The sequence below is a fragment of the Canis aureus genome, chromosome 16 (assembly GCF_053574225.1).
Source record: "Canis aureus isolate CA01 chromosome 16, VMU_Caureus_v.1.0, whole genome shotgun sequence".
NCBI classification, from domain to species: Eukaryota; Metazoa; Chordata; class Mammalia; order Carnivora; family Canidae; genus Canis; species Canis aureus.
In genome coordinates this window covers 38,749,748-38,776,190 of record NC_135626.1, presented here as the reverse complement: position 1 = coordinate 38,776,190, position 26,443 = coordinate 38,749,748, and the positions used below count along the sequence as shown (strand labels likewise).

The 26,443-nt window shown below is 42.8% G+C and overlaps 1 protein-coding gene across 1 annotated transcript; it reads right to left on the bottom strand.

The window, feature by feature from the left end:
• Positions 1–263: 263 nt before the first annotated feature.
• On the bottom strand, positions 264–24,594 carry CASC3 (CASC3 exon junction complex subunit). Its single transcript, XM_077853107.1, has 14 exons — positions 24,298–24,594; positions 23,892–23,919; positions 23,539–23,576; positions 9,699–9,857; positions 9,457–9,608; positions 8,791–8,967; positions 7,342–8,027; positions 5,314–5,378; positions 4,548–4,662; positions 4,207–4,305; positions 3,736–3,950; positions 2,640–2,762; positions 2,429–2,492; positions 264–1,964 (listed from the first exon to the last, which is right to left on the bottom strand). Exons 1-13 carry the CDS (start codon positions 24,526–24,528, stop codon positions 2,469–2,471), a joined length of 2,112 nt encoding a protein of 703 aa, XP_077709233.1. The 5' UTR covers positions 24,529–24,594; the 3' UTR covers positions 264–1,964; positions 2,429–2,468.
• Positions 24,595–26,443: the final 1,849 nt, after the last annotated feature.

Sequence of the window (26,443 nt, the reverse complement as noted above, 5' to 3'; positions counted from 1 at the left end):
TATCAAAGGCAAAAAGGAGAGCTACCTTTCATTAGTTTTTCTGTCCATGACACTTCCAATCTAAGGGATTGCACGGTATCCTAACATGTAGTTAGGAAAAGATAACTAATGGAAGTACAGACATACCTATGGGCTCATCTCTCAGGAGTTCCATTTCACAAGTCTTGAGTTGGCTTGAGTTGTGACTGTGGCTCTAGGGGAATCAGCAAGTCCTCTCCTATCCCTCCCAAATCAAGACTCATGCAAAACACTGGCAAAGGAGCCAAGTTTACAGTCTAAATTTTATTATCTCGAAGTCACAATGCTGATCACAAATGTGCACCCTTTAAAATAGTAACAAACAATAACAACACACACGGAGAAATTCTTGCAACAAAACACAGTGGACCAACAGAGACAACTGTCACAGTGTCTTAAGGTCTGGGAATCTGGGCATGCTGCCCACAGGCTTGAGGAGACATCTTCAGGTTTAAGGCAAAGGGGACAGCCTACAAAAGGCACAACCACCAGCCACTCCTGGAAGAATCTCTTAGTTATTTCCTCCTTGGGGCTTACAGCTTGAGTGCCTCTCCCCACTCCCCACCCCACACCTGTGACTCAAGAGTGGTTAGATCAGCTGCTGGAGAGAAGGAATAGAAACAGTGACATTACTTGGGAGAGACAGAGCCACCACCATCTCCCTCAGGTTCTGTAGGACAGGGACAGTGGCCAAGTTACCCCTGGCAGACACAAGTGTTGCAGCAATAGGAATCTCTTCTGCAGAGGCAGTGCCATGGATAGGGAGGAAAAGAGGGGAGGAGCCCCTGCCCTGAAAGTGACTGGTTTCCTTAGGCCTGAAGCCCAAATGTGGTATCTTCTGTTTTCAGGGACAGGAGCAGAACTTGGGGGAAATCAGGTAGTAACATCTAAAACACTTGTAGCAGGAAAGACATGGAGAAGACCAACTGCAAAGTATTGGGTAGACTGTTTGCTGGACAGTGTCTGCCTCTAGAGAGATGCATTGGTCCACTGCAACTGGAAAGGGGACATGATAGGAGGAATAGAAAGAGAAGCAGGGCCCCCTAATTCCACTTACCTCAAAGATTGAGCCCTGAGGACTATGTGAACACAGACCCCTAAGGTGCAAAGGCTTACTCCACTTTCCCTTTTTCACAAAAGCATCTGGTTTGCCATCTCTCCCCACTGTACAGACTTTGCCCTCAAGTAGAGGACTGATGCCTACCACAGTACAGGGACTGATGGAGGCTCAGATTCTGGAAAACTGAAGTCAAGAAGAAGGGTTCCTACCACACACTTTGAGCTTTTCTCCACACAATGAGATACTCTGTGGACGGCTCTGCTTCCATAGGGTTAGAGGAATTAAGAAAATCCAAGTATACAATAACAAAGGCCAGCCAAAACCAAAAGGCCACCTCTTTGCAGACTTGGTGCAGGAAAACTGGCTGGTAAAATATCAATTATCTGGGATGCAGGGAAAAACCAAAGGAGAAACCAGAGGAGCTAACAAATAGAAGGATGAACTCGTCTCATTTAAAGGCAGAGAAGAAAGAAACTAAAAGAATATTAATTTAAGAATAGCAAGCTAGGCTTTAAAAACAAACATCTTAGGAAACAAAATAAACAGGAAGGAAACTTCCCTGGGAGAAGACACTTGAATTTCCCAGGAAAAAGTGAAGAGTTAAAAAAAAAAAAAAAAAAAAAAGGGCGGGGGGGCGGGGCTTCTAATCTACAGACCCAGAAGCCTGAGCTCACTGGATCTCTGCTCCTCTGAGCACAGCCAACTCAAGTAAAGAGTGGAGATGGGAGGAAGTCCACTTGTTTGTCCCTGTCTCCAACAGAACCTATCCTCAGAGGAGGGCAGGGGTCCTCCTCCTTCAGCTGCTTGCTGGTAGGAGCCACCCTATATCTTTGAAGCCCTCCTGGTAGTAAACAGCCAGTTGTATTTCTCTTCTTTCCTGGGTTCTCTGACAGGGGTGGGGAAAAGGGAAGAATCATCAAAGTATTAATGGATCTTCTGGTCATTTACAAGCTGTTTTCAAAAAGCCACATTTCTAAATATTTGTGTTTTAAAGTCCCTAACAAAACAACAATAAAATCCCCATGGTCTTTCTCCATATCCTTTTAAACTGGCTTTGCTGCAAAGACGTCAAATTGATATTTCCCCTTTCCCTAAAACAAAATACCCTCCTGCATTTTTTCCTTGCAGCTTCCCAAACAAAATTCTGTCAATTTAACAATGGTTTCTGCTTCAATCCTGCTCAGTGCATTCACAAAACAAAGCAGCTGGCAAATTTTGAGACTCATGTAAACCTCCCCATAAGGTATCTCGGGATTACAACTTAAATCATTAATTAGGGAACTGTTATGCAAGTAAGCATAAGCATTAGTTTCAAAAATTTGCAAGAATCATAGTATATTATATACTTACTTTTATATGTTGTTTGATTTAAAATATTTAGAAACTCATATTAACTGGAACCCCTGCTTACAACCTGAAATAACAAAGTTAGAATTTGTTACCAGTTATTTAAAAAAAAAAAAAAAAAAAAAAAAAAAAGACTATGGAGACACATCCAGAAAAGGAGAGAAATCTTCTAGGGAAAAGGAAAGCCCACTGAGGCTGGAAGCAGCTCTCATACCTCAGGTGGTGGGGGCTTGATGGTGACTGGCTGGGGAGTCCTCCGGGGTGGGGAGGGCTTTGGCTGCACCTGCTGCTGGGCGGGGTTATAGTAGGTCACTCCTCCATATACCTGTGATGGGGCCTGGGACCCCAATAAGGCAGAAGAAAAAGTTAGTGATAAATTCACCTAAACTATGATGAACAGGAAACATCATTCAGGCACAAAAATAAAAGAGCTGAGGAACTTTATAAATCTCTAAGCTGCCCCCCTTTAAAATAAGTGATTATTCATTTCTGCCTTACTATATCCTAATTATGTTATGGTTCCTACTTCTTCAAAGTACTACTTAGTTTTCTCTAATTCCTACCATCAACTGAAAAATGGAAGAGGCTGAGCTCAGTGGTGACACCTCACATACCAGATGGTGTCAACCTGTTTGGAATTAAGAAGTACATGGAGGAGGCAGCCCCAGTGGTGCAGTGGTTTAGCACCACCTGCAGCCCGGGGCGTGATCCTAGAGACCCGGGATCGAGTCCCTTGTCGGGCTCCCTGCATGGAGCCTGCTTCTCCCTCTGCCTGCTGCCTGTGTCTCTGCCTCTCTCTCTCTCTTTCTCTGTGTGTGTCTCTATGAATAAATAAAGTCTTAAAAAAAAAAAAAAGTACAGGGAGGGGTAAGAATAATATATCTTCTTTATTCAACACTTTATTTTTTTTTTAATTTTTATTTATTTATGATAGTCACACAGAGAGAGAGGCAGAGACATAGGCAGAGGGAGAAGCAGGCTCCATGTACCAGGAGCCCGACGTGGGATTCGATCCCGGGTCTCCAGGATCACGCCCTGGGCCAAAGACAGGCACTAAACCGCTGCACCACCCAGGGATCCCTATTCAACACTTTAATGAAACATCATTAAAGAAACAGAAGAGAAGAGATGATGGGCATTACATAAGCTGCATTTCTAGCTCCTGACCACCAAGAGGTGTCCTGGCGCCACATGCAAAATCAGTGGCACTGAAATGTTCTCTCAAATTCTTTAACCATTCTCCCCATACCACATCCTTGTCTGATTTATAGGATGTGTACCTAGAAAAATCTGCTCATTAGCCATCTTACCTGTGTATTAGGATACAGATGAGGAGGCGGTGGGGGAGGCAGTGCCCCTGGAGCATAAGGGTAGCTGGGATTACCAAAGTTCATGACGCCTGGAGCAGAAAAGTAAGTAGGAGCAAGCAACTGCTGAGGTGGTGGCTGTCCTGGAGACATGGACACTGGTGGGGGATAGAGGCCTGGATTGGGCAGAGGTGCCGGTGTCTGGTGGGGATGTAAACCTAGACAAGAAGAGAAGACAAAAACGGAAATAGAAGATGACACAATTTCCCTAGGATGGTCTGGCTGCCCTGCTCAGCACAGACAGACTCAGGACGGAAGTCCTCAGGATGGACCCAAGAGGAGTTTGCTGCCCAAGCAACCAGAGCGGCCAACCCTGTGAGCAAGCAGTACAGAACTCAGGAGGATGGAGTTTGTGAAGCCCCCAACACATATCCTCATGTACTGGAAGCATACAAGCAGAGGTGCAAAGCTTACCTGGGTGGGGAAGGTGCATTTCTGGCTGCACAATCATGCCCTGAGGAGGCAGTGGGGCAGGGCTGTCACCATGGGTATAGATTGGTCCCTGGAACTGCACTGTAAGATATCACATTGGGACTCTCATAAACTCTCACTCTTCATATCACATGGACCAATCTCCTTGTCCCCCAAACCCTTTAAAAGATGGTCTCAATTTTCCATGTGAAGAAAACAGCAGCCAGAAAATGTTTGATAATCACTGTGAGAAGTCAGAAGGGAAATTCAGGAGGCAAGAAGCTGGTTTCTTAGTTCACTTCATCCTACTAAGAAAGGTGCCTGAACAACAAGAAAAAACTCACGTGGATCATAGTAATGGCCTTCCATGATACTGATGTGCACAGGAGGAGCAGGGGGCTCTGGTACAGGTCTTTGCCGCTGAGAGGAATAGCGTTTGGCTCGCCCACCCTGGACACCCTGAAATAAAGAGGTCTGAGCAGAAAGACTCCCAGAGAGCTGGCTCTCATATCAGGTCCCCCTTCCTTTAAAGGTAAACACACACTTGGTACATGGAACATGTTTAAACAGTATTTGCAAAATGAGGGACTCCTGACTGACTCAGTCAGAAGAGCATGCAACTCTTGATCTTGGGTCTTTTGAGCCCCAGTGGGATGCAGAAATTAAATATAGAAAAAAAAAAAAAAAAAACAACGTAAAAAACAAAAAGAATAGGGGTGCCTGGGTACGTCAGCCAGTTAAGCATCTGACTCAATATCAGCTCAGGTCACAATCTCAAGGTCATGAGACCAAGCCCCATGGTTGGGTTCCACTGTGGAGAATTGCTTAGGATTCTCTTTCTCCCTTTCCCTCTGCACTTACTGCCTTGCCCCCTGCCCTGTACTTTCTTTCTCTTGAAGAAAAATAAAGGAGTATTTGCAAAATGAATTGAAAAACCAACAATATACATCAGGATCTGAACGAAGACCTTGCTACCCTTTCTGGAGAGCCAAATTAAATATGGGTAAATCAATGGAAAACGGACTCCAAGACCTTATCTTGGTTTAAACAGTGAACAAATGATGCATGCAACAACCCCCCTCCCCCAACTACTGCTTTCCCTTTCTGTACCATTTCTTCCATCCGGTTAAACTGAGGTGGAGGTCCTGCTCCCATGTGTATATGGTTGGGCATACCTGTGATACACCAAAAAAAGTCATGGCTACAGAGAAAATAGGTATGAGTGGGACTAAAGAGAACATCAAGAAAATGGAAAGTTTAAGAATCCAACATAGAAAAATGCTTTCTTCTTTAAAACTAACAAAATTCCTTTTAAAGTAGCTCTGCTTCCTGTCAACACCAGCATTTGGAAATTTGCCCCCACAGACTGCAACCTTAACACATCAATAACGCCTTTGAATGTGAAAAGAAAAAAAGACTTCAATGAGAAAATGCAAGTTCAAATTTTTCCCACCAAATCCTTCCCTGTATAGAATCTCTAGGAGGTTAAAATTACACAGAATATTATCAAACATATTGAAAAATCTCAGCCCTTCTGTGCAACAACTGGACATTCTGTGAATTTGCTCGATTATCCCTGACCACAGAGTTCTGGGCTAGACGTTCAGGAAGATACCCACCTCTGGCTGAAAATGACTCAGGATAAAAAAAAAAAAAACAAAGGATATTTTAGAGACTGTCTTCCAATGGTAATAAAATACCAGTAGAAGGATATACTCCTCCACCCAAAGATCAACTCCAGGTCCAATTTAGGCTACACTGGTTTTTGGTATTTAAAAATCATGCACATTGGGATGCCTGGGGGCTCAGCAGTTGAGCCTCTGCCTTCAGCTCCGGTCGTGATTCTGGAGTTCCGGGATCAAGTCCCGCATCTGGCTCCTTGCATGGAGCCTGCTTCTCCCCCTGCCTGTGTCTCTGACTCTCTCTATGTGTCTCTCTGAATAAATAAATAAAATCATTTAAATAAATAAATACATACATACAAATTTAAAAAAATAAATAAAAATTATGAACACCAGAGAAGGATGCTGAAACTCCCAGTCCAAATGAGGATTTACAAACTTTAAGTTCAAATCAGATTTCAGAAACTAGGGACTCTTGGGTGGCTCAGTGATTGAGCAGATGTCTGCCTTTGGCTCAGGTCATGATCCTGGGGTCCTGGGATCGAGTCCTGCATTGGGCTCCCTGCAGGGAGCCTTCTCGCTCTGTCTATATTTCTACCTCTCTCTGTGTCTCTCATGAAAAAATGAATAAAATATAAAAAAAAAAAAATTTCAGAAACTAAGGAAAAGATCCTCTGATCTACCTGATTGGAGGGAGACAAAAATAGATGAGCAAGAGCAGTGGTAGATAGGTCCTAGTTTCTAGAACTATGCAGTCCAATGTGATATCCAGTAGCCACATGTGGTTATTTAAATTTCAGTTTATTAAAATTAAAAGTTCAGTTCCTCAGTCACTCTGGCCAAATTAGAAGTAGTCAAAAACTTCTTATACTATAGAACATTCTATGGTGCAGCCTAGCTCTACATTAAGGAAATTAGGCTTTCCTTTTAAAGAGATTAGAATATTCTCATCCAAATGGTCAAAAGTGTAAGTTTCTGCCTTCAAATTTATTTTATTCTATTATTATTTTTTAAGATGTTATTTATTTATTCATCAGAGACAAAGAGAGGCAGACACAGGCAGAGGGAGTAGCAGGCTCCATGCAGGGAGCCTCATGTGGGACTCGATCCTGGGATCTGGGATCACGCCCTGGGGTAAAGGAAGATGCTCAACTGCTGAGCCACTCAGGCATCCCTGCCTTCAAATATTTAACCGTTAGCTCATATAATAAGAACACTGCCACCTTCTTCCAACTTTTCCTACAGAGAATGGGTAAAAGAGTCTGCATGCAGGAGCTCAATACTAATGACTGGTCTGGTAATAGGAGGCAAAGTAGTGGGGGGTAGTCTTAGGTAACAGATAAAAACTCTCTGAGGTCTTTGGATGAAAATACCTGTGAATCCATCCATTTCTTTCAGTTAATGAAAACAAAGATATCTGTCAGACCCCATTTCTCTGCATGGGGGGTCTAAATCCCATGCCCCCAAACTCAGTGATGTATAGGGAAAAAAGCTAGTCAAACCCTAAGGTACCTACTTCGAAGCTCACGTGGTTGCAGGAACGAAGGTTGCCCTGGACTCCAGTTCTGTTCTGTTATGTTTAGTTGTGCCACATCTTGCTCAAGTCCACTTGTAGTAGAATCCACTGAAGCCTCCCAGTTTCCAGTCTTAGCAGGTGGAGGAGGGGTCGTTTCTGGGACTGGAGGTGCTGGGTTCAGCCCTTCAGGTGGAGGGGGCACCTCCTCTGCAACCTTGACTGCATCTCCAGCTTTGATTCTGGTTCTTCTTGCCCGGGAGTAGGATTTCTTCTCAACAGGCCTGTCAGGGGCTGGTGGTGCAGTATCAGGGGCAGCAGCTGGTATCTCTGAGACCGCCTCTTCCTTCTCGGGACTGCCGAGCACTTCAGCATCAGCTTCTGGAGATGGGTCCCTCACAGGAGTCTGCTCTAGGCGCCGTGATCGGTAACTGCTTTCATGTTTAACAGTCTCACCAGATCGGCCACCGTGCTGCCCACCAGCTTCCACAGGCCTAAAACCAGCACGACCTTCCTTGAAGCCCCCAGATCGAGAGTAATTCCTGGGAGCAGACATTCGGCCAGTACCTGCAGCGTTCCTGTTGATAAATGTCCTTGGTGGTAGGGTACCCCCAGGACCCTGGTGGCGATGGGACTTGTTTGGCCGCTCAACAATCCAGTTTGGATCTCTTTGTGGAGGACTCCCAAACCTGAATAAACGGAATGGCAAACGTCTTAAGAAAAGAAATAACAAAAGAGGCCACTAGAGGATTGCCTTGGTGGCTTAGTTGGTTAGGCATCTCCCTTCAGCTCGTCATGATCCCAGGGTCCTAGGATGGAGTCCCATGTTGGGCTCCCTGCTTAGCAGGGAGCCTGCTTCTCCCTCTCCCTGCCACTCTTGTGTTCTGTCAAATAAATGAAATTTTGAAGAAAAGAAAGAAAAGAAAAGAAAAGAAAAGAAAAGAAAAGAAAAGAAAAGAAAAGAAAAGAAAAGAAAAGAAAAGAAAAGAAGAAAGAAGGAAAGAAAGAAAAGAAAAGGAAAGAAAGAAAAGAAAAGAAAAAAAAAAAGAAAAAGAAAAAAAGAAAAGAAAAGAAAAGAGAAAAGAAAAGAAGCGAGACCACTACAGATATAAACTGAGGGTTAGGGAGACTTCCCATATCCCTCCAACCACTAAGTTATAAGTTGGAATGGCACTTTGAAAAGCAGAGTGTTGGGGTACCTAGTGGCTCAGTCAGTAAAGCGGCTGCCTTCAGCTCAGGTCATGATTCCAGGGTCCTAGGATCAAGCTCCACATCTGGCTCCCTGCTCATCAGGGAGCCTGCTTCTCCCTCTCCCTGCCCCCAGCTCATGCTCTCTCCTGCTATCTCGCTTTCTCAAATTAATAAATAAAAATTTTTTAAATTTTTAAATTAAATTAAAATTCAGAAAATAAAAAGAGTTCCTTCTATAAATATAACTCCAAATTTTCTCACCTGGGTTTCCGGATTCTTCGGGGTTTGATGTCATCAGGATTGTGAGCTGAGCGTATGTCATAGCCATAAAGAGCAATGAGCTCCTGTCGGGACTTTGGAGCTTGTTCATCTTCTCGAAACTTGTCGTGTTCCCAGCGACCTTCATCCTTCCATAGCTTTCGCTGACGCCCCTTGGGTCTGGATAAAACCAGGGAAAAGTGTCTGAGGTTGGCAGACTCTGCCAAATAAAGATGTTCATGAAAAAAAAAGAGGGTTGGGGAGGGAAACGGTAGAACACTTCAAGGGTCTCCCCATCTTCCCAGATGGATTATATAAAACCAAGAGAAAATCACGGCACCTTAGGGCCTGCTGGGCTCAAACAGAACAGGGAGAGAAATGAGGAAAGACTTTACTTCAAAGTGCTGGGTGGGCACCTTGGAAACATCTCTCACCTATACAGCAACCTACACATGTACTTCATGTCCCAGAGGCTTGAGCCTCAGATTAAGGAAGGCAGTGGAAGTGTGGGTCCAGATCCCAGCTCCTCCACCAAGAATTACCAAAAAACTTAAGCCTCACTTTCCTCATTTGTACAAAAGGGATAATCATAATAACCTGAAAGTACTGTGAGCAGTAAATCAGCAAAGTGCCTGGCCTATAAATAGAGCAGCAACAAGTGGCTCTTACCTGACTTCCTCCTCCTGAGTTTGCCCTCGAAGATCATGCTCAAAGAAGAGTCCTTTCCGGGGTATGTATGCTGGGTTCTTTCGATCTTCATCATCATCCAAATGCTTAGGGCCTTTTTTACCCACTTTGTTCTCCACAGGTTCTGTGCTCTCCTGGAGGACAGATAAAGGGCTTCTTATTCTCTCCAAGGTTAAGAGCCCTTATTCTGACCCCCAAAATGGAGGCCTCTGGTGGATACTGACCTGCCCATCCCCACTCTGCCTCTCTCCAGTCACAGTGCCTTTGGTGTCAGGCTTTTCTTCTCCCTTCTCTTCTTTGGCTGAAGAGTTAGCAGCATCATTGGCTTCTGATTTCAGCTCTACTTTGGAGTTTTCCTCTTCACTATACTCCCCTTCTTCACCCTGAAAAAAGTTTCCTTGTCAATTGGAAATGGTGCATTTTTAAATTTTCCATTCTTTAGGTTATTTTCTAATGAACTTTTACTATAATTAAGAATTAAAAGCAAACAGGGAAGCCCGGGTGGCTCAGCAGTTTAGCACCACCTTCAGCCCAGAGTGTGATCCTGGAGACCCGGGATCAGGTCCCGCGTGGGGCTCCCTGCATGGAGCTTGCTTCTCCCTCTCCCTGTGTCTCTGCCTCCCTCTCTCTCTTCTCTGTGTATTCTCATGAATAAATAAAATCTTAAAAAAAAAAAAAAGAATTAAAAGCAAACACATCAATACTCTTACTAAAATTTCTAGAGAACGGGGCACCAAAAAAAAAAAAAAAGAGCACAATAAAAAAATACATATAATATATACACACATTTATACAGATGCACATAAGCTTCCCAAGAAGATATTCAAGGAAATGTTAACAGTGGTAGCCTCTGGGGAAGAATCCTAGGAGATACGAAAAGGAGGCTTTTTTTTTTTAAAGATTGTTATTTATTTTTCAGAGAGAAGCAGAGGCAGAGGGAGAAGCAGGCTCCCTGTGGGGTGCCCAACGCAGGACTCAATCCTAGGACCCCACAATCACAACCTGAACCAAAGGCAGATGCTCAGATGCTCAGTGGTTACTGAGCCACCCATGTGCCCCTGAAAAGGAGGCTTTAACTGTCTAGCATACAGAAAGAGATTAATCTTTGATAATTTACCTCCATCTTCATGAATTGTTTCTTAAACACGCAGGACCTAAAAACTACACTCTAACTCAAGTTGTGAATTCTCTCATCTCAAAATGGCTTAGGGCAGATTCTCAACCTTTTAGATTGTGTGGACCTCTTTTATGCCCTAAAATTTTCATGGATCTCCACAGACAAGAGCTTAATATAATATCCACTGACTGAAAAAAAAAGTATGATGAAAAACTCCTATATATTCAGTAATATTCCAAAATAAACTTATATTGTATTAATTTATATATTCAAAAACAGTAGTCCATAAAGGTGGAAAATGTATAATTTAGTCTATAAATAACATTAACTGAACTAGTGAATTTGCAAACTCTTCATAATAATCCTATGATTTCTCAGGCACTATTTACCTTCAAATTGGGAAACAGTGGCTTACATTTTTTGTATCCTGATAGGAATACTCAACTTTCTGTAGCATGAGATCCTCCTAGCCAACAATTCTGTCCAGAATGATATAATTATAAAATTCTGACTTAGAAAATTTCAGAAAACTTGTGTGACCATTCACATTTTCTTTTTTTTAGAGATTCTATTTATTTGACAGACAGAGAGAGAGAGAGAGAGCGAGCATAAGCAGGGAAAAGAAGGAGAGGGAGTAGACTCCCAGCTGAGCAGAGAGCCTGATGCAGGGCTTGATCAAAGGATGCCAGGATCGTGACTTGAGCCAAAGGCAGATGCTGAATGAACTGAGCCGCCCAGATGCCCCTATTTTTTTTTTTTAAACAGCACAAACTATTTTTGTCTTGCCTTTTTTTTTAAGGATTTATTTATTTGTTTATGATAGACACACAGAAAGAGAGAGAGAGAGAGGCAGAGACACAGGAGGAGGGAGAAGCAGGCTCCATGCCGGGAGCCCAACATGGGACTTGATCCCGGGACTCCAGGATCGCGCCCTGGGCCAAAGGCAGGCACTGAACCGCTGAGCCACCCAGGGATCCTATTTTTTTTTTTTTTTAAGATTTTATTTTGAGAGTGGGCAAACAGGAACAAGGGGAGGGGCAGAGGGGGAGAGAGAACTCCTCACTGAGCAAAGCAGGGAGCCTGATGCGAGGCTCAGTCTCAGGACCCCAGGATCCTGACCTGAGCCAAAGGCAGATGCCCAACCAACTGAACCACCCAAGTGCCCCTGACTATTGCATTTTAGAAATGAAAACCAAGCCTGTGTGCTCTCTCACCTCTCTACTATTCCTTCCCTCTCCTGCCACATCAATATTAGACAATCCTGCTTGTGATGGAGAAACTGCTGGGTCTGTTCATACAGAGGAGCGCCCTTAGGCCATCTTCTAAATAGGGGCCACCAGAAAGGGTCAGGTAAGAGAGGTGTGGCTAGTTCTAGGCAGGGAAAAGGAGCAACTAAAGCTCATGCTGAGGGAACTGGCTTTAGAATACTCTCATTTCACAGACTTGTCAGGATTTGGACCTCCAGAGGCACAGCTATAGGCTAGGGTGGGCAGTATGTTTAGAAACCCGAAAAGACACAAAGAAATGGGTTCAGGGGAAGGTGGGCTAGTCCCCATTGTTGGGTTAACAGGTCATAGTGCCAATTATCCCTCTGCCACCTGGTAGATATGTGCACATTGGTCTTATTCTCCTACTGGGTCTGATACCTGACCTGCACCAGACCCTCTCAGAACTCCAGACCCAGACTAAATCAGAAATGTGATCCAAGGGGATTCCTGGGTGGCGCAGCAGTTTGGCGCCTGCCTTTGGCCCAGGGCGCGATCCTGGAGACCCGGGATCGAATCCCACATCGGGCTCCCGGTGCATGGAGCCTGCTTCTCCCTCTGCCTATGTCTCTGCCTCTCTCCCTCTCTCACTGTGTGCTTATCATAAATAAATAAAATAAAATAAATTAAAAAAAAAAAAAAAAAAGAAATGTGATCCAAGAGTCCCACTGTAAGATTCCTGATGAAGCAAGAAGCTCTCGAGCTCTAAGTTTCTGCCGTTTCCTTAGATAGAGTGAAGTCTGTCCAACTGGCCCAGAGAAACCAATTAACTCCTTTTCCCTGCTCAGCATTCAGGTATCTCAGCCTCTACATGTTCTGGGTGAGGATTCCCAAAGAGGTGATACTGTTGTGAAACCCACAATTTGAAGGAGACCCCACACCAACCCTATAAGGATTAAGCCTTTACCGATAGCTTTTTAATAACCAAGTACCCTTAATTTTTCTCATTTCCCCTCAGTCACAAGAGGTTACCTTCCTTTTGAGATGGGGAAGGGTGGGTGGTAATCATTCAGTTATTTCCCTGATCCTATGTTCCCTGTATGTTCTGATGCAGAAATCCCAAGAGTCTCGTTTAATATGTATATGGACCTTAATTTATCAGTCCCCACCAAACACACATACACACACACAGACTAAATTCAAACATCTCAAAATAGTATTGGAATGATTAATGAGAGAACTTTGTTTTATGCTCTACCCTCTCTAGGCCATGGTGGAATGTCAAATGAGGCAACTCTTTTATTCCAAATGAAAACACTAATTTTGTTTCCAGGGCAGGACAGAAAGATACAAACATTGTAATGCTGAGGAGACTCCAAATTAGAGTCAAAATCTGGTCTAATGAAGCCAAAAAGTGGCTATCCTTGGACCACACTGCTTTTGCTAAGGGTGGACATCAAAATCCTTTTCCAGAGACAAACTCTCCTACTGCTAATTGTACCTTCAATGGACACTCTTCCCAACTCTGAAGCCTAGCTCTCCCCTAAAGCAACTGCTTCCCTGGTAGCATTCTCACACAGAGTTTTAGCACATTCTTTCGTGCCCTATATATATCAGACTATGACGTGGAGTTTGTATCTTCCTCATTCTCAAAGTCTTTTCCAGATCTAAGTTCTCCAGCCTCATTTTTTAATTTAATTTTATTTTTTTTGTTCCAGCCTCATTTTAAACTCCTACACCCCTGAGGCTCCTGTCACCTAACTATAACTCTATGCCCTGGGTCAGCCCACCCTGCCACTGACTTGGAAGACCAGCAAGGTGCTCAGTCTTCATCTCTGCTACAGGCATTTGTTTCCATGGCCACACTCCAGACAAGTCTTATCTAGAACTCCTATACGTTTTTAAAGTAGGCTCCATATCCAGCATGGGGCTTGAACTCATGACCCTGAGATCAAGAGTCACATGTTCTGCTGACTGAACCAACCAGGAGCCCTTCCCACACATTTTATTTACTTATTTAGATTTATTTGAGAGAGAGAGAGAGAGAGAGAGAGAGAGAACGCATACATATAAGAGGAGGGGCAGGGAAAGTGAGAGAAAATCTCAAGCAGACTCCATGCTGAGCAGAGAGCCTGATTTGGGGCTCCATCTCACAATCACTCGAGCCAAAAACAAGAGTTGGGACACCACTCTTGTGCCATCCAGGCGCTCCTATACATTTCACTTTTATGCCATATATATATATTTTTAAAGTGCCATCCAGGGATCCCTGGGTGGCGCAGCGGTTTGGCGCCTGCCTTTGGCCCAGGGCGCGATCCTGGAGACCCAGGATCGAATCCCACGTCGGGCTCCCGGTGCATGGAGCCTGCTTCTCCCTCTGCCTGTGTCTCTGCCTCTCTCTCGCTCTCTGTGACTATCATAAATAAATAAATAAATAAATGTGCCATCCAGGCGCTCCTATACATTTCACTTTTATGCCATATATATATATATATATATATATATATATATATAAAGTAAACCTGCTCCTCTTTAAAAGCTCTTAAGTACTCCTTTGATCAAAACTGCCACATGCAAAAAATGGGAAGTTAGACCCTTACCTCACCCTATATACAAAAATTAACTCAAAAAATGGTGGTATAGCCTGTTAAGTGCCCAACTCTTGGTTTTGGCTCAAATGGTGATCTCTGGGTAGCGAGACCAAGACCCCCATCAGGCTCTCAGCTAAGTGAGGAGTCTGCTTTAAGACTCCCTCTCTCCCTCTACCCCTTCCCTCTGCTTGCTCTCTAATAAATAAATATAAAAAAAATAAATAAAATAAAAAAATAATAATAATAAATAAATATAAATTTAAAAAAAATTAGGGACACCTGGGTGGCTCAGTTAAGGTCTGCCTTCAGCTTAGGTCATGACCCAGGGTTCTGAGATCTAGCTGCACATCAGGTTCCCTGCTCAGTGGGAAGTCCGCTTCTCTCTCTCCCTCTGCCCCTCCCCCCAATCATGCTCTCCTTCTCTCGCTCTCAAATAAATAAAATATTTTAAAAAATTAACTCAAAATGGATTAAAAACCTAAATATAAGAGTTAAAACTATAGAACTCTTAAAAGAAAATGTAGGAGTTAATCTTCAGGATTCTGGTTTTGGCATGGATTCAGCAAACCCTCCTAGATATGACATCAAAAGCAGAAGCAAGGGGTATCTGGGTGGCTCAGACGGTTAAGTGTCTGTCTTTGGCTAGGGCTATGATCTCAGGGTACTGGGATCAAGCCCTGCATCGGGCTCCCTGCTCAGCAGGCAGTCTGCTTCTCCCTTTCCCTTTGCCCTGCTTGTGCTCGGTCTCTCTCTCTCTCTCAAATGGGGGGTGGGGGGGAAGCACAAGCAAAAAGAAAAAACAGATATATTGGACTTCATCAAAATTGAAACCTGATGTTATCAAAAAAAAGAAAACCGGGCAGCCCCGGTGGCGCAGCGGTTTAGCGCCGCCTGCAGCCTGGGGTGTGATCCTGGGGACGCTGGATCGAGTCCCAAGTCAGGCTCCCTGCATGGAGCCTGCTTCTCCCTCTGGCTGTGCCTCTGCCTCCTCTGCTGCCCCTCTCTTTCTGTCTCTACGAATAAATAAATAAAATCTTTAAATAAAAAAAAAAAAAAATGAAAACCGACAGAATGGGAAAAAAAGATTTGCAAATCCTATATCTGATAAGGAATTATATCTAGAATATTTTACAAAGAACTCTTACAACTCAATAGATAGACAACCCAATTAAAAAGTAACTGAATAGGTATTCTTTTTTTTTTTTTCTGAATAGGTATTCTTTCCAAGGAAGATACACAAATGGTCAATAAGCACAAGGAAAAATTGCTCAATATCATTAGTCACCAGGGAAATACAAATCAAAATGAGGCACCATTTTACACCTACTAGGATGGCTAGAATGAAAAAGTCAAGGCACGACCATTACATCCTGGCGAGTATTTGAAGAAATTTGGAATTTCCATATATTGCTGTTGGGAATGTAAAATGGTCCAGCTGCTTTGGAAAATAGTTGGACAGTTCCTCATTCAATTAAACATAGTTACTATGAGGCACCTAGGTGGCTCAGTCAATTGGGCATCTGACTTTAGCTCAGGTTGTGATCCTGGGTTCAGGCCCTGCTTCAGGATCCCTACTCAGTGGAGTCTCTTTATCCCTCTACCCATCCCTTTCCCTGCTGGTGCTTGCATGCACGTGTGCTCTCTCTTTCTCATATAAATAAAAAGGAATCTTTGAGAAAAAAACAAAAAGACTAAAAAAAAAAAAGCCCACACAGTTACCATATGACTCAGCAACTCCATTCCTAGATACAGAACCAAGAGAAATGAAAGCATAAATCCAAAGAAAAAATTGTACACTGATGTTAATAGCAACATTATTCATAACAAAAAAAAAAGGAAACTCAAATGCCTATCAATGAATGAATGGATAAACAAAATGTGGTATTTCCAAACAATGGTACACCACACACCACAATGTTACTGAGCCATCATAAAAAGGAATTAAGTACTGATACATGTTACAACATGGATAATAATTGTGAAAACATAATGCTAAATGAAAGAAGCCAGTCACAAAAGTCCATATGTTATGATTCCATTCAAATGAAAGGCCAGAATAGGAAAATTCCTAGAAACAAAAAGTAGATGTGTGATTGGGGGATCCTTGGGTGGCTCAGCAGTTTGGTGCCTGCCTTCGGCCCAGGGCGTGATCCTAGAGTCCTGGGATCGAGTCCCATGTCAGGCTCCCTGCATGGAGCCTGCTTGTCTTCTGTGTCTCTGCCTCTCTCCCTCTCTGTGTCTCTCATGAATAAATAAAATCTTTTTTTTTTTTAAAGATTTTATTTATTTATTCATGAGAGATGGGGGGGCGGGGCAGCAGAGGAGAAGCAGGCTTCATGCAGGAAGCTCGATGTGGCACTCGATCCCGGGACTCCAGGATCACGCTCTGGGCCGAAGGCAGGCACCAAACCACTGAGACACCCAGGGATTCCTAAGTAAAATCTTAAAAAAAAAAAAAAAAAAAAAAAAGTAGATGTGTGATTGCTTATGGACCAAAGGATGAGGATGGAAAAACTAGGGGGCGGGGAGAAACAAACGCTAAAGGCAACAAGGTTTTTTCCAAGGTGATGAAAATGCTCTGAAACTAATATTGTAATAGTTGCATATATCTACATATATACTAAAAACCACAAAATTGTACACCTTAAATGGATAAATTATAAGGTATGTAAATTATATCTCAATAAAGCTGGGTTTGTTTGTTTTTTTAAGATTTTACTCATTTATTTGAGAGACAGCAAGAGTGAGAGTACATAAGCAGACCTAGGCAGAGGGAGAAGCAGGCCCCACGCAGGGAGCCAGACGTGGGACCCGATCCCGGGACCCCAAGACCACGCCCTGGGCCAAAGGCAGGCGCCAAACAGCCAAGCCACCCAGGGATACCATTTTTATGCCTATTCTTACTTAGTTATTCCTTTACCCTCTCATCTCCAACCTAAGACATCCACTTCTTTAACCCTCCCACCTTCTCCCTATCCATCCATCTTCTTCCACATTCACCTTCCTCTCTCTTTAGTTTCCACAGCCCACTTATTTCAATCACTACTAGATTCCAATCACCAAGTCCCCTGCCACTCCCTTGTGCCCAAGACTGGATCAACTAAAATGTCTGCCTTTTCTAGGTCTTCAGTCAGACCATTAAACATCAACAAAGAGGTTTAAAAAAAAAAAAAAGGGATCCCTGGGTGGCGCAGCAGTTTGGCGCCTGCCTTTGGCCCGGGGCGTGATCCTGGAGACCCGGGATCGAATCCCACGTCGGGCTCCCGGTGCATGGAGCCTGCTTCTCCCTCTGCCTATGTCTCTGCTTCTCTCTCTCTCTCTCTCTGTGTGACTATCATAAATAAATAAAAAATATTAAAAAAAAAAAATTCCTATAACTTCATACATCAGTGCCACCTGCAACCTCAACCACTCAAACCTCCTGGAGTCTGACAATCCCTCCCCTTCCCTCCAATAAATTCCCGATTCAATGTTTTTCCTTCTACTTCATGAGGAAAACAAAATGAAGAAGAAAACATCTCCCTCTGCCTAGGTCTCCACCTCTCTCTCTCTCTCTCTCTGTGTGTCTCTCATGAATAAATAAATAAATCTTTAAAAAAAAGAAAAAGAAAAAGAAGAAGAAAACAACAGTTTCCTCCCCCATACATCTTTCCTTCCCACCTCTCTCTAATTACAATGGAAGATGTTTCCCTTGACTGGTTCTTATTTCCTCTCACATTGTCAATCAAGGACACCAGTACACTTACTATCTACTCTCTCTCTTTTCTTTCCCTTTCTACTTCTTCCTTCAATTTTGAACCATACTGGATTCTCCAACTTGAAAAAATAACCACCAAAACCTCTCTTGACCTCACAGTCTTCCTTCCAGCTACCATCTCTCTAGCCTTCTTTTCACAGTCAACTTTCTTTAAAAAATTCTCTTGGAGGATTCTGGAAAATGGCAGCAGCATAGTTTTTGATCCCTTCAAATCTCCACATGAAATTATGGCTTCTAGACAGCAAAATCAAAGTCCTAATTTAAACCCTCTGAACAACATTCACAACAAAGTAATAATAAAGGAATAAAGGAATAAAGCACCAACAGCCATAAGACCTGCATCAGACTACTGTCCTTAGAGAGAGCACAGAATTGAGAACAGGAGAATCCTAAACTAATCAAACCAACATTTAATAGAAAGCTAGGGATCCCTGGGTGGCGCAGCGGTTTGGCACCTGCCTTTGGCCCGGGGCGCGATCCTGGAGGCCTGGGATCGAATCCCACATCGGGCTCCCTGCATGGAGCCTGCTTCTCCCTCTGCCTGTGTCTCTGCCTCTCTGTCTCTCTCTGTGTAACTATCATGAATAAATAAATAAAATCTTTAAAAAAATAATAATAATAATAGAAAGCTAATCTGAGAACAACAGTTCCAAATAAGAGGGATTTGACTATCTCCAATAGCATTTGAACGTGAGGGTCCTGCAGTAAAATGCACTGAAAGGGTTGGAGCTAACACCTCTGAAATCTTGCAACTAACCTAGCTGCCAGGGCTCCCTTCTAGAATAGGGCCCCATACCAAAGAAAAACTTGAGAATCAAACTGAGCAGGAAAGGGGCAAAAGAAATGAAGAGAAGCTATAAAACAAGTTAGGGAAGGGAACAAGAGCAAAAAGTCTCAGAAAGCAAGCCACCATGGTTCGTTCGTTCGTTCTTTCTCTCTCTCTTTTCTTTTTTCTTTAAATTTAAAAAATTTTTTTAAAAATTTTTAAAAATTAAAAAAAATTTTTTTTTAAAAATCAGCAACACAAAAATAGAGATGTCAAATTCCATATAAACTTATTACGAGGAAGAAATAAGTAGAAGAGCATTCCTAAAAGAAAATATGCCAGAAAGACAGGCTCATATCATATCAAAATTCTAACTTCTATTTCAAAATGAGCTAAAAAGACATTAAGAAGCTTATGTAAGGCATGAAAGAACATCAATCAAAATTAGAAAAACTCAAAGATTAAACCAAAGAACTAGGAAGGTATTACAAAGTCTAAAACTTGAAGGAACACAAGAGTGAATAACCACAGTAATAACACCTTAAGTAAAAATAAAAAGTGCTACCTCATTAAACCTCTCATCTCCCTTTTACTCTTTGCAGGTAACTTTATCACGGACTTTAAAATATTTAAAAATATTTTGAAAAATCAGAGATGAAGAAAAAAAGGATGAGAGAGAAAGGGTCAAATACTGAAGACTGCCATGGATAGGGGTTCCATGACACAGAGTAGAGTACATCTCATATCTGTGAACACTGATCCAGAAAAACCACCACCAAGACAAATCTTTTTTTTTTTTTTTGACAAATTCTAACATAATTATCAGACCTTAAAGAAAATATACTGGGAATATCTAGACAAAAACAGCAAGTGACCTCTAAGGGAAAGAAACTGATTGTCAGTTTTGTTCAAGATAAAACAAACTCAGGGAGTGATCCTGGAGTTCCAGGATCGAGTCCTTCATCAGGCTCCCAGCACTGAGCCTGCTTCTCCCTCTGCCTAAGTCTGCCTCTCTCTGTCTCTCATGAATAAATAAATAAATAAAATCTTCAAAAAATTTTAAAAAAGAAATGGGATGAAAAACTAACCTGCAGACTAAGAGACATCAATTTTTTTAAATTGTGAAAGGAGTTATTTATTAAAGATTTTATTTGTTTATTTATGAGAGACACAGAGAGGGAGAGGCAGAGACAGGTAGAGGGAGAAGCAGGCTCAACGCAGGGAGCCAGATGTGGGACTCGATCCCAGCACTCCCGGATCACGCCCTGAGCTGAAGGCAGACACTCAACCGCTAAGCAGCTCAGGCGTTCCGAGACAGATCAAATTTTAATAGGCAAAACTGAACTGTAGTGTCTAGGTATACATTTAGTAACCAAAAAAAAAAAAAAGCAAGCAAGTAATGCATTACTATGAAGCCAGGACACCAGATCTTTTTTCTGAATCTAAACTAGTACCGTCCGATACAATTCTAGAATGACGGAAATCTTTTTATCTATGCTGTCCAATATAGCAGCCACTGGCCACACATGGCTATTAAGTACTTAAAATGTGGCTTTGCAACTGAAGAACTGAAGTTTTAAGTTTAACTATAGAGCCACATCTGGCTGGTGACTATTGTATTGGACAGAGTAGAACTAGGCTTTCTTCTCAATTGTTAGGCCATATTACTATATATTGCCATTTCAAAGTCCCACAGGCCTCAATTTCAAAACATCCAAAACTTCACCCATCAATGTCCTCCATGAAATCTCCTGGGTCTCATTCTTAGGGAATAACATCATTCATCAATTTGGGCATCCTTTTGACTCCTTAATTCAAGCTCCTTAGTCAATCAATCAAGAAGTTCTGTTAGTACCACCTAAACATCTCTCAAATCTGAGTCCCACTGCCATGTCTCTTCTTTAGGGCACCATGATGTTCTTTGGCTTATCCTAACAATCTCTTAACGGTTCTCCATGTCCCAAGTCTTGCTTCATTCCCCATAATGAGACCTTCAGTAGCCTTCTTTCTCGTTATTAGGATAACAACCAAACTCATTTACATACAGAATAGTGAGATGCTATAAATTCACAATCACCAAACCTCACTGAACACTCCATACCGCCTGACAGTGTTTCCAGGGTTTCCATTCTCTAGTGACTACTGCAAACATTCCTCACCCCAAAACTTCTTATCTCCCTTTTACTCATTGCAGATAACTTCATCACTGACTTCAGAGAAAATAAGGCATCTCATTAATCACCACATTCTGGGAATTCCATAACCTAAATAACTTTCAATTCTGTCCACTTCTACTTTCACGGCTACTACTCCACTCCAGTCCATGCTTACTGCTTCCTAGACTTCCATAATAGCTTTTTTTTAAAAAAATTATTTTGTTTTGGGGATCCTTGGGTGGCTCAGTGGTTTGGTGCCTGCCTTCGGCCCAGGGCGTAATCCTGGAGTCCCGGGATTGGGTCGGGCTCCTTGCATGGGGCCTGCCTTCTGCCTATGTCTTTGCCTCTCCCTCTCTCTGTGTCTCTCATGAATAAATGAATAAAATTTTTATAAATAAATACATACATATTTTATTTAAATTCACTTTGCCAAGGCACCTGGGTGGCTCAGTGGTTGAGTGTCTGCCTTTGGATCAAGTAGTGATCCCGGGGTCCTGGGATCCAGTCCTGCATCAGGCTCTCCGCAAGGAGCCTGCTTCTCCCTCTGCCTATGTCTGTCTCTCATGAATAAATGAATAAAATCTTTTAAGTAAACAAATACAATTTGCCAATATACAGTATACACTCAGTGTCCACAATAGCTTTAACTAGCTTTCCTGCCTCCGATCTTGCTCCCCTCAGATCAACTATCATTGCAAACAAAATTGTTATAATAATTCTCAATGTTATTGTGCTTAAGCATCAATCCAGGATTTGTTAACATAAATGCCTGAGTCTTCCCTCCCTCTGCAAGATTTTGTTTCAGTAGAACTGGCCAACTGAAAAAAAAAAAAAAAAGAACTGGCCAACTGGATTTTCTTTTTTCTTTTTCTTTTTTTTTTTTCCAATTGGATTTTCTGATGCAGGAGTTCCTTAGTTCTGAAAAACAGTTCTTTAAAATTTAAGTCTAATCCATATCACACTTGTTTAAAACCTTGTTATGCTTTCTTACTTCCTTAGAATAAAATCCAAATACATTCTAATCAGGCTTACAAGGTATTTTAAGATTTGGACTCAGACTCATCATTTAGCCCCAGTCACACTAAACTTTTCATATTCTCCAATTTGTCATGCAGTCCATCCCTTCTAGACCTTCTTCCCAAACAGTGTTCCCTCTGCTTAGAATACTGCCTGGCTCACTCCTACTCACCCTTCAAGTCTCTATTTCAACATCCCATCCTCTAAGCGTTTCCAAACAATTCATTGCCCCTGCCATGTGCTTCCAAAGCGCCCTGTGCTTCTGATATCACGACACCAAACATTACTGTAATTACTTGCTTAAAGTTGTCTATTTTTCCCCAGAATGTAAATTCCAGGAGAGCAAAACTATGTTTGTCTTTTATTCTAGTGCCTTGTACAACTCCTGGCATACAGCAGGTGCATAATGAAGAAAAGGAACAAGTAAACCCCTTCATGATCTGATCCCTGTTCACTAATTAGCCTTTATTTCTGGTATCCATCCTAACAATATTCCAGCCACACCAAACTACTTCCAAGTTTCCAAATATTCAGTTTTCTCTCCTGTGTCTGGATTTTCACAGCTGTTGTTCCCTCTGCCTAAAACATGGCCTGACTAACTCCAACTTATTCTCGACGGCCTAAGATGGAGTCAGTACTCAGCCATTAACACCCTGCTTAAGCTTAAGCCTATCCCCAGCAGTTGTCACCAACTCGTAGGACTGCCTGCATGTTTATCTGACTTCCTAAGTCATTCCTAAAGACAGAAATTTTAGTATAGTGTTTGCTGTTGCATCTCCAGGATGTAATGGAAATCTAATATGTAGTAACAGTTCTACAAAACTTACAGAATGAACCTTTGATCCACAATCCAATTCCTCCTGCCCATAACCTCATGACCCAAATTCCAGAAATTAGGACTTTATTCAACCCCAGGAAACAAATAGCATCTCTAGTAGTTCACCTAACCAAAACAAATAAAGTCACAAAAGCTTGGCTTATGGATATTTTCTCCTGAATTTAAGGAGGGAGAAAGCTCCCTAGAAACAGGGATATTTCTGATACAAACAACTCAGGATCCTCTCCTTTTAAGGTCTTCACATACACTTGGAAAAAAAAAAAAATTCAATTAGCTGGTTTCACTTCCTAGCATAAAAGGAACTCTTATTCTGTGAAGGGCTTCAGGATGTTCTCATTCTCTTATTTAGAAACTTATTTTCTTCAGACAGGGTGAAAAGCCAACTACTAACAGTACTAACACATGAAACCTGATGTGGAATGCACCAAACTTCTCTCACTCTAAATAAACAAGACCTTTAATAACAGTTTTTGAGAAGCATAAATGAAGAATGCCCAAGAGAAATAACAAGGAGGTCATGGTACTTTTGAACCACAGGTGTATACACGTTCTTAAAATACATCAAAAAATTTCCAACCCATATACCATAGGGAAAAAAAAAAGCCTATCACACTCACTTCAGAGTCTTCTGCACTTTCATAATCCGACAGAACAGCTGAAAGGAAACAGAAATATGTAAAGAAAAAAGTTATTACTCACTGCTTTTTGAGTCAAGCTAAGACCCTCGTTCAATTCTGACATCACTCTATCAGAGAGAGAAAATCATAATTCCCAGTTACAAATGGGAAACAGGCTCAATGAGTGATTTGCCCAAGATCATACTGCTAAAACGTAAGCTTGTAGGCATTGTGTTACAAAGAGCCACTCAGTGGTACCCGCCCCCAAATCCTTAACGGTCTGAGAGGATGTCAACTGGTGGAAATAGGTGATGTGAGTTGACGGGCAAAATACTTGTCATGATGTTACTCACCATCGCCCTCGATGCCATCTTCACTCTCCTGAAGGAAAGAAGATGACATGATTTAGTTCCTTGATACCCAGAGGGTGGGGAACTGAAAACTCAACACAAAATGGTTGAAAAGGGAGATGAGAAAAGGTACATCTTTAACAAGTAGCAAACGAGGGAGGTCCGGTCTCTTCACTTCCAGCCCCAATTTCTGAATAAAGATCCTCTTTTCACGTGCAGCGGGTCTGCCCTTCCCCCAGAAACCCCAACACCACCTCCTCCCTCGGGGCTCCGGATGCACACTGCACTGGGATAGCTCTCTTCTCTAAGACAATACGCCCCAGCATCTACCATCAACTCCCAGCGTCCCTTCACCACCTACACCCCGCCCCCCGGCCCGGCCCGGCCCGGCCCACCCGCGCGCACTCACACATTCCGACTCCTCAGCGCTCTTGGCCCCCCCGCTCTCCACCCGCCGCAGATGAAGGGCTCCAGCTCGGCCTCCGCGCTGGGAAGGCAGAGAGCCGCTGCCACCGCCTCCTGCGCTACCGCTGCAGCTCCCGCCGCCCCGCGCCGGGGAGCCGCCGCTGTCTGAGCCCGAAGCACCAGACTCCTCGTCCTCCGTGTCCTGCGAAGCGCGCTGCCGCCGCCGATCCGCCATCTTACGGAGAACGGCCGTCGCCGGCCAGCTCCTTACGTACCGCGCCCGTCGCAGGGGCTGCCGGGAGGCTCGAGAGCTAATCCCAGCATGCTTCACGTGCGACACGGGCCACCGCGCTTTTCAGGGGGAGGGGCTAGGGGCGGGGCTGCCGCCCTGCGGCACATTTGCAGGCGAGTGGGATTACGTAATCGGTGACGTACCGGGGGCGTTCCGCGACCCCGTCTTCCCTAGAGTAGGGCCCGGGCGTGGGGAGCTGAGCTCCGGGCAGCCGCGTCCGGTTCCTCGCCCAGCCATCTTGGGCCTTCCGAGTGGAGGGCGCCCACCTGCTACAGCTTCGCTGCGGCATTGGAGCTGTTTCATAGTTTTCTATTTCCGTTTCTCATTTCTACCTACGTTTGAAGCAGATCATTTTACTGCATTCGTTTGCTCGGTAAAATCAGTCAAGGTAAACCTCTAAAGCTGTTGTGCTGTATCAGATTTGCCACAGCAGCCCATTTGAAGCTAAAAGGTGAAGGAGAAAGCAATTGTTTGCAGTGAAGCTCGAGGACTTAGTGTTGCATCACTACCATGTTTTTGTTTTCTCATTTCCTCATCTTGTATCTTCCCACCCCAGCTATCACCTCTTCCAAAGTGCAGGCTGGTATGATGCCAGACTCAGCCAAGATTTTGGAACCGATTCTAAAAGAGATGATGATGGGAACAAGCGTTGGTTCAATATCTTGACATGATTTCCTTCTTAAAGGTTACCAGACCGTAGATGAGAGGAATGCTTGGGTTTTGGCAAGACATGGTCAACAATGAAAAAAAAAAGTCTTATTTTCTTTGGACCATAATAAAAATACTCAAGATGCATAAGCTAAGTGATTAGCATACCTACAGGAGTGCACGTTATTGATATGTATCAAACATTGAAAGGTCCCTATGGCAAAGCACAGGATTCTGTCCTCTGTAGTATTTCTTAAAAACTACATGGCTAAAGATCTGATATTTACCAAATTTATAGACAATATGAAACTAGAAGCCAATCTGAATGCCTTCATAGATAGATTCAGGATCTAAAAGGATCTCAACTAGTTAAACAAGGGGCCAAATGTGACAACTTGTAAATCCAGCTCCAAAACCCAGCTGCCAGAGTTCAAATGGAGGATGTATGATTTAATAAGTGTTGGAAAGAAAGGAAGATCTGGAGGATCTTTTCTATCATAAGGTAAATTGATGCAAATGAAGCTGCCAAGTTTAGTGTCTAAATAAGGAAAGCGATAACCTGCCACTTTACCTTTCAGTTGTTTGGTCTGGGTTCAATTTTTAAATGAATACAAGCAATTTGTTCACTTAGAGGGAACTGAAAAATTCAAAATCCTTACTTTTGAGGAATAAATATAAGCTCTGTGAATGTTTACCATGAAGAAAAGATTTGACAGCCACAGCAATCTAACTATTCAAGAGACTATGAGGAACAGGAAGAATTAATTCTTTTTCATCACCCTGGAAGGCAAACCAAGAACCAATGGGTTGGAGTTACAAGTTAGATTTTACCAGTGAGGAAGGATTTTCTAACATTTAGGAAAAAATGCATAGAAAAAAATGAAATGTTGAAGCAGAAGCTGGACTTCATTTGTCTGGAATGCTGTCAAGGGGAAAATCATGCGTTATGGGTCAGACTAGATGACCTCTAAGGTCTTTTCAATTAGGAGGCTTTATTCATTTAGACACCAGGCACCAAGTATCCTGTCCTAGAATCTTGTTTTTAAAGTTGCCACTCACCATAGGTGTAAAGGAGAACACAGAACAAAGGGATGAAAAACATGTTGTGTTCATACACAAATAAAAGAGAAAATGATGTATTTTTCTATTTTGTAAAAATAGATTTCTATTTTTAATCTTTCAATATCTACCAGAACCGTTTAATGCTTCC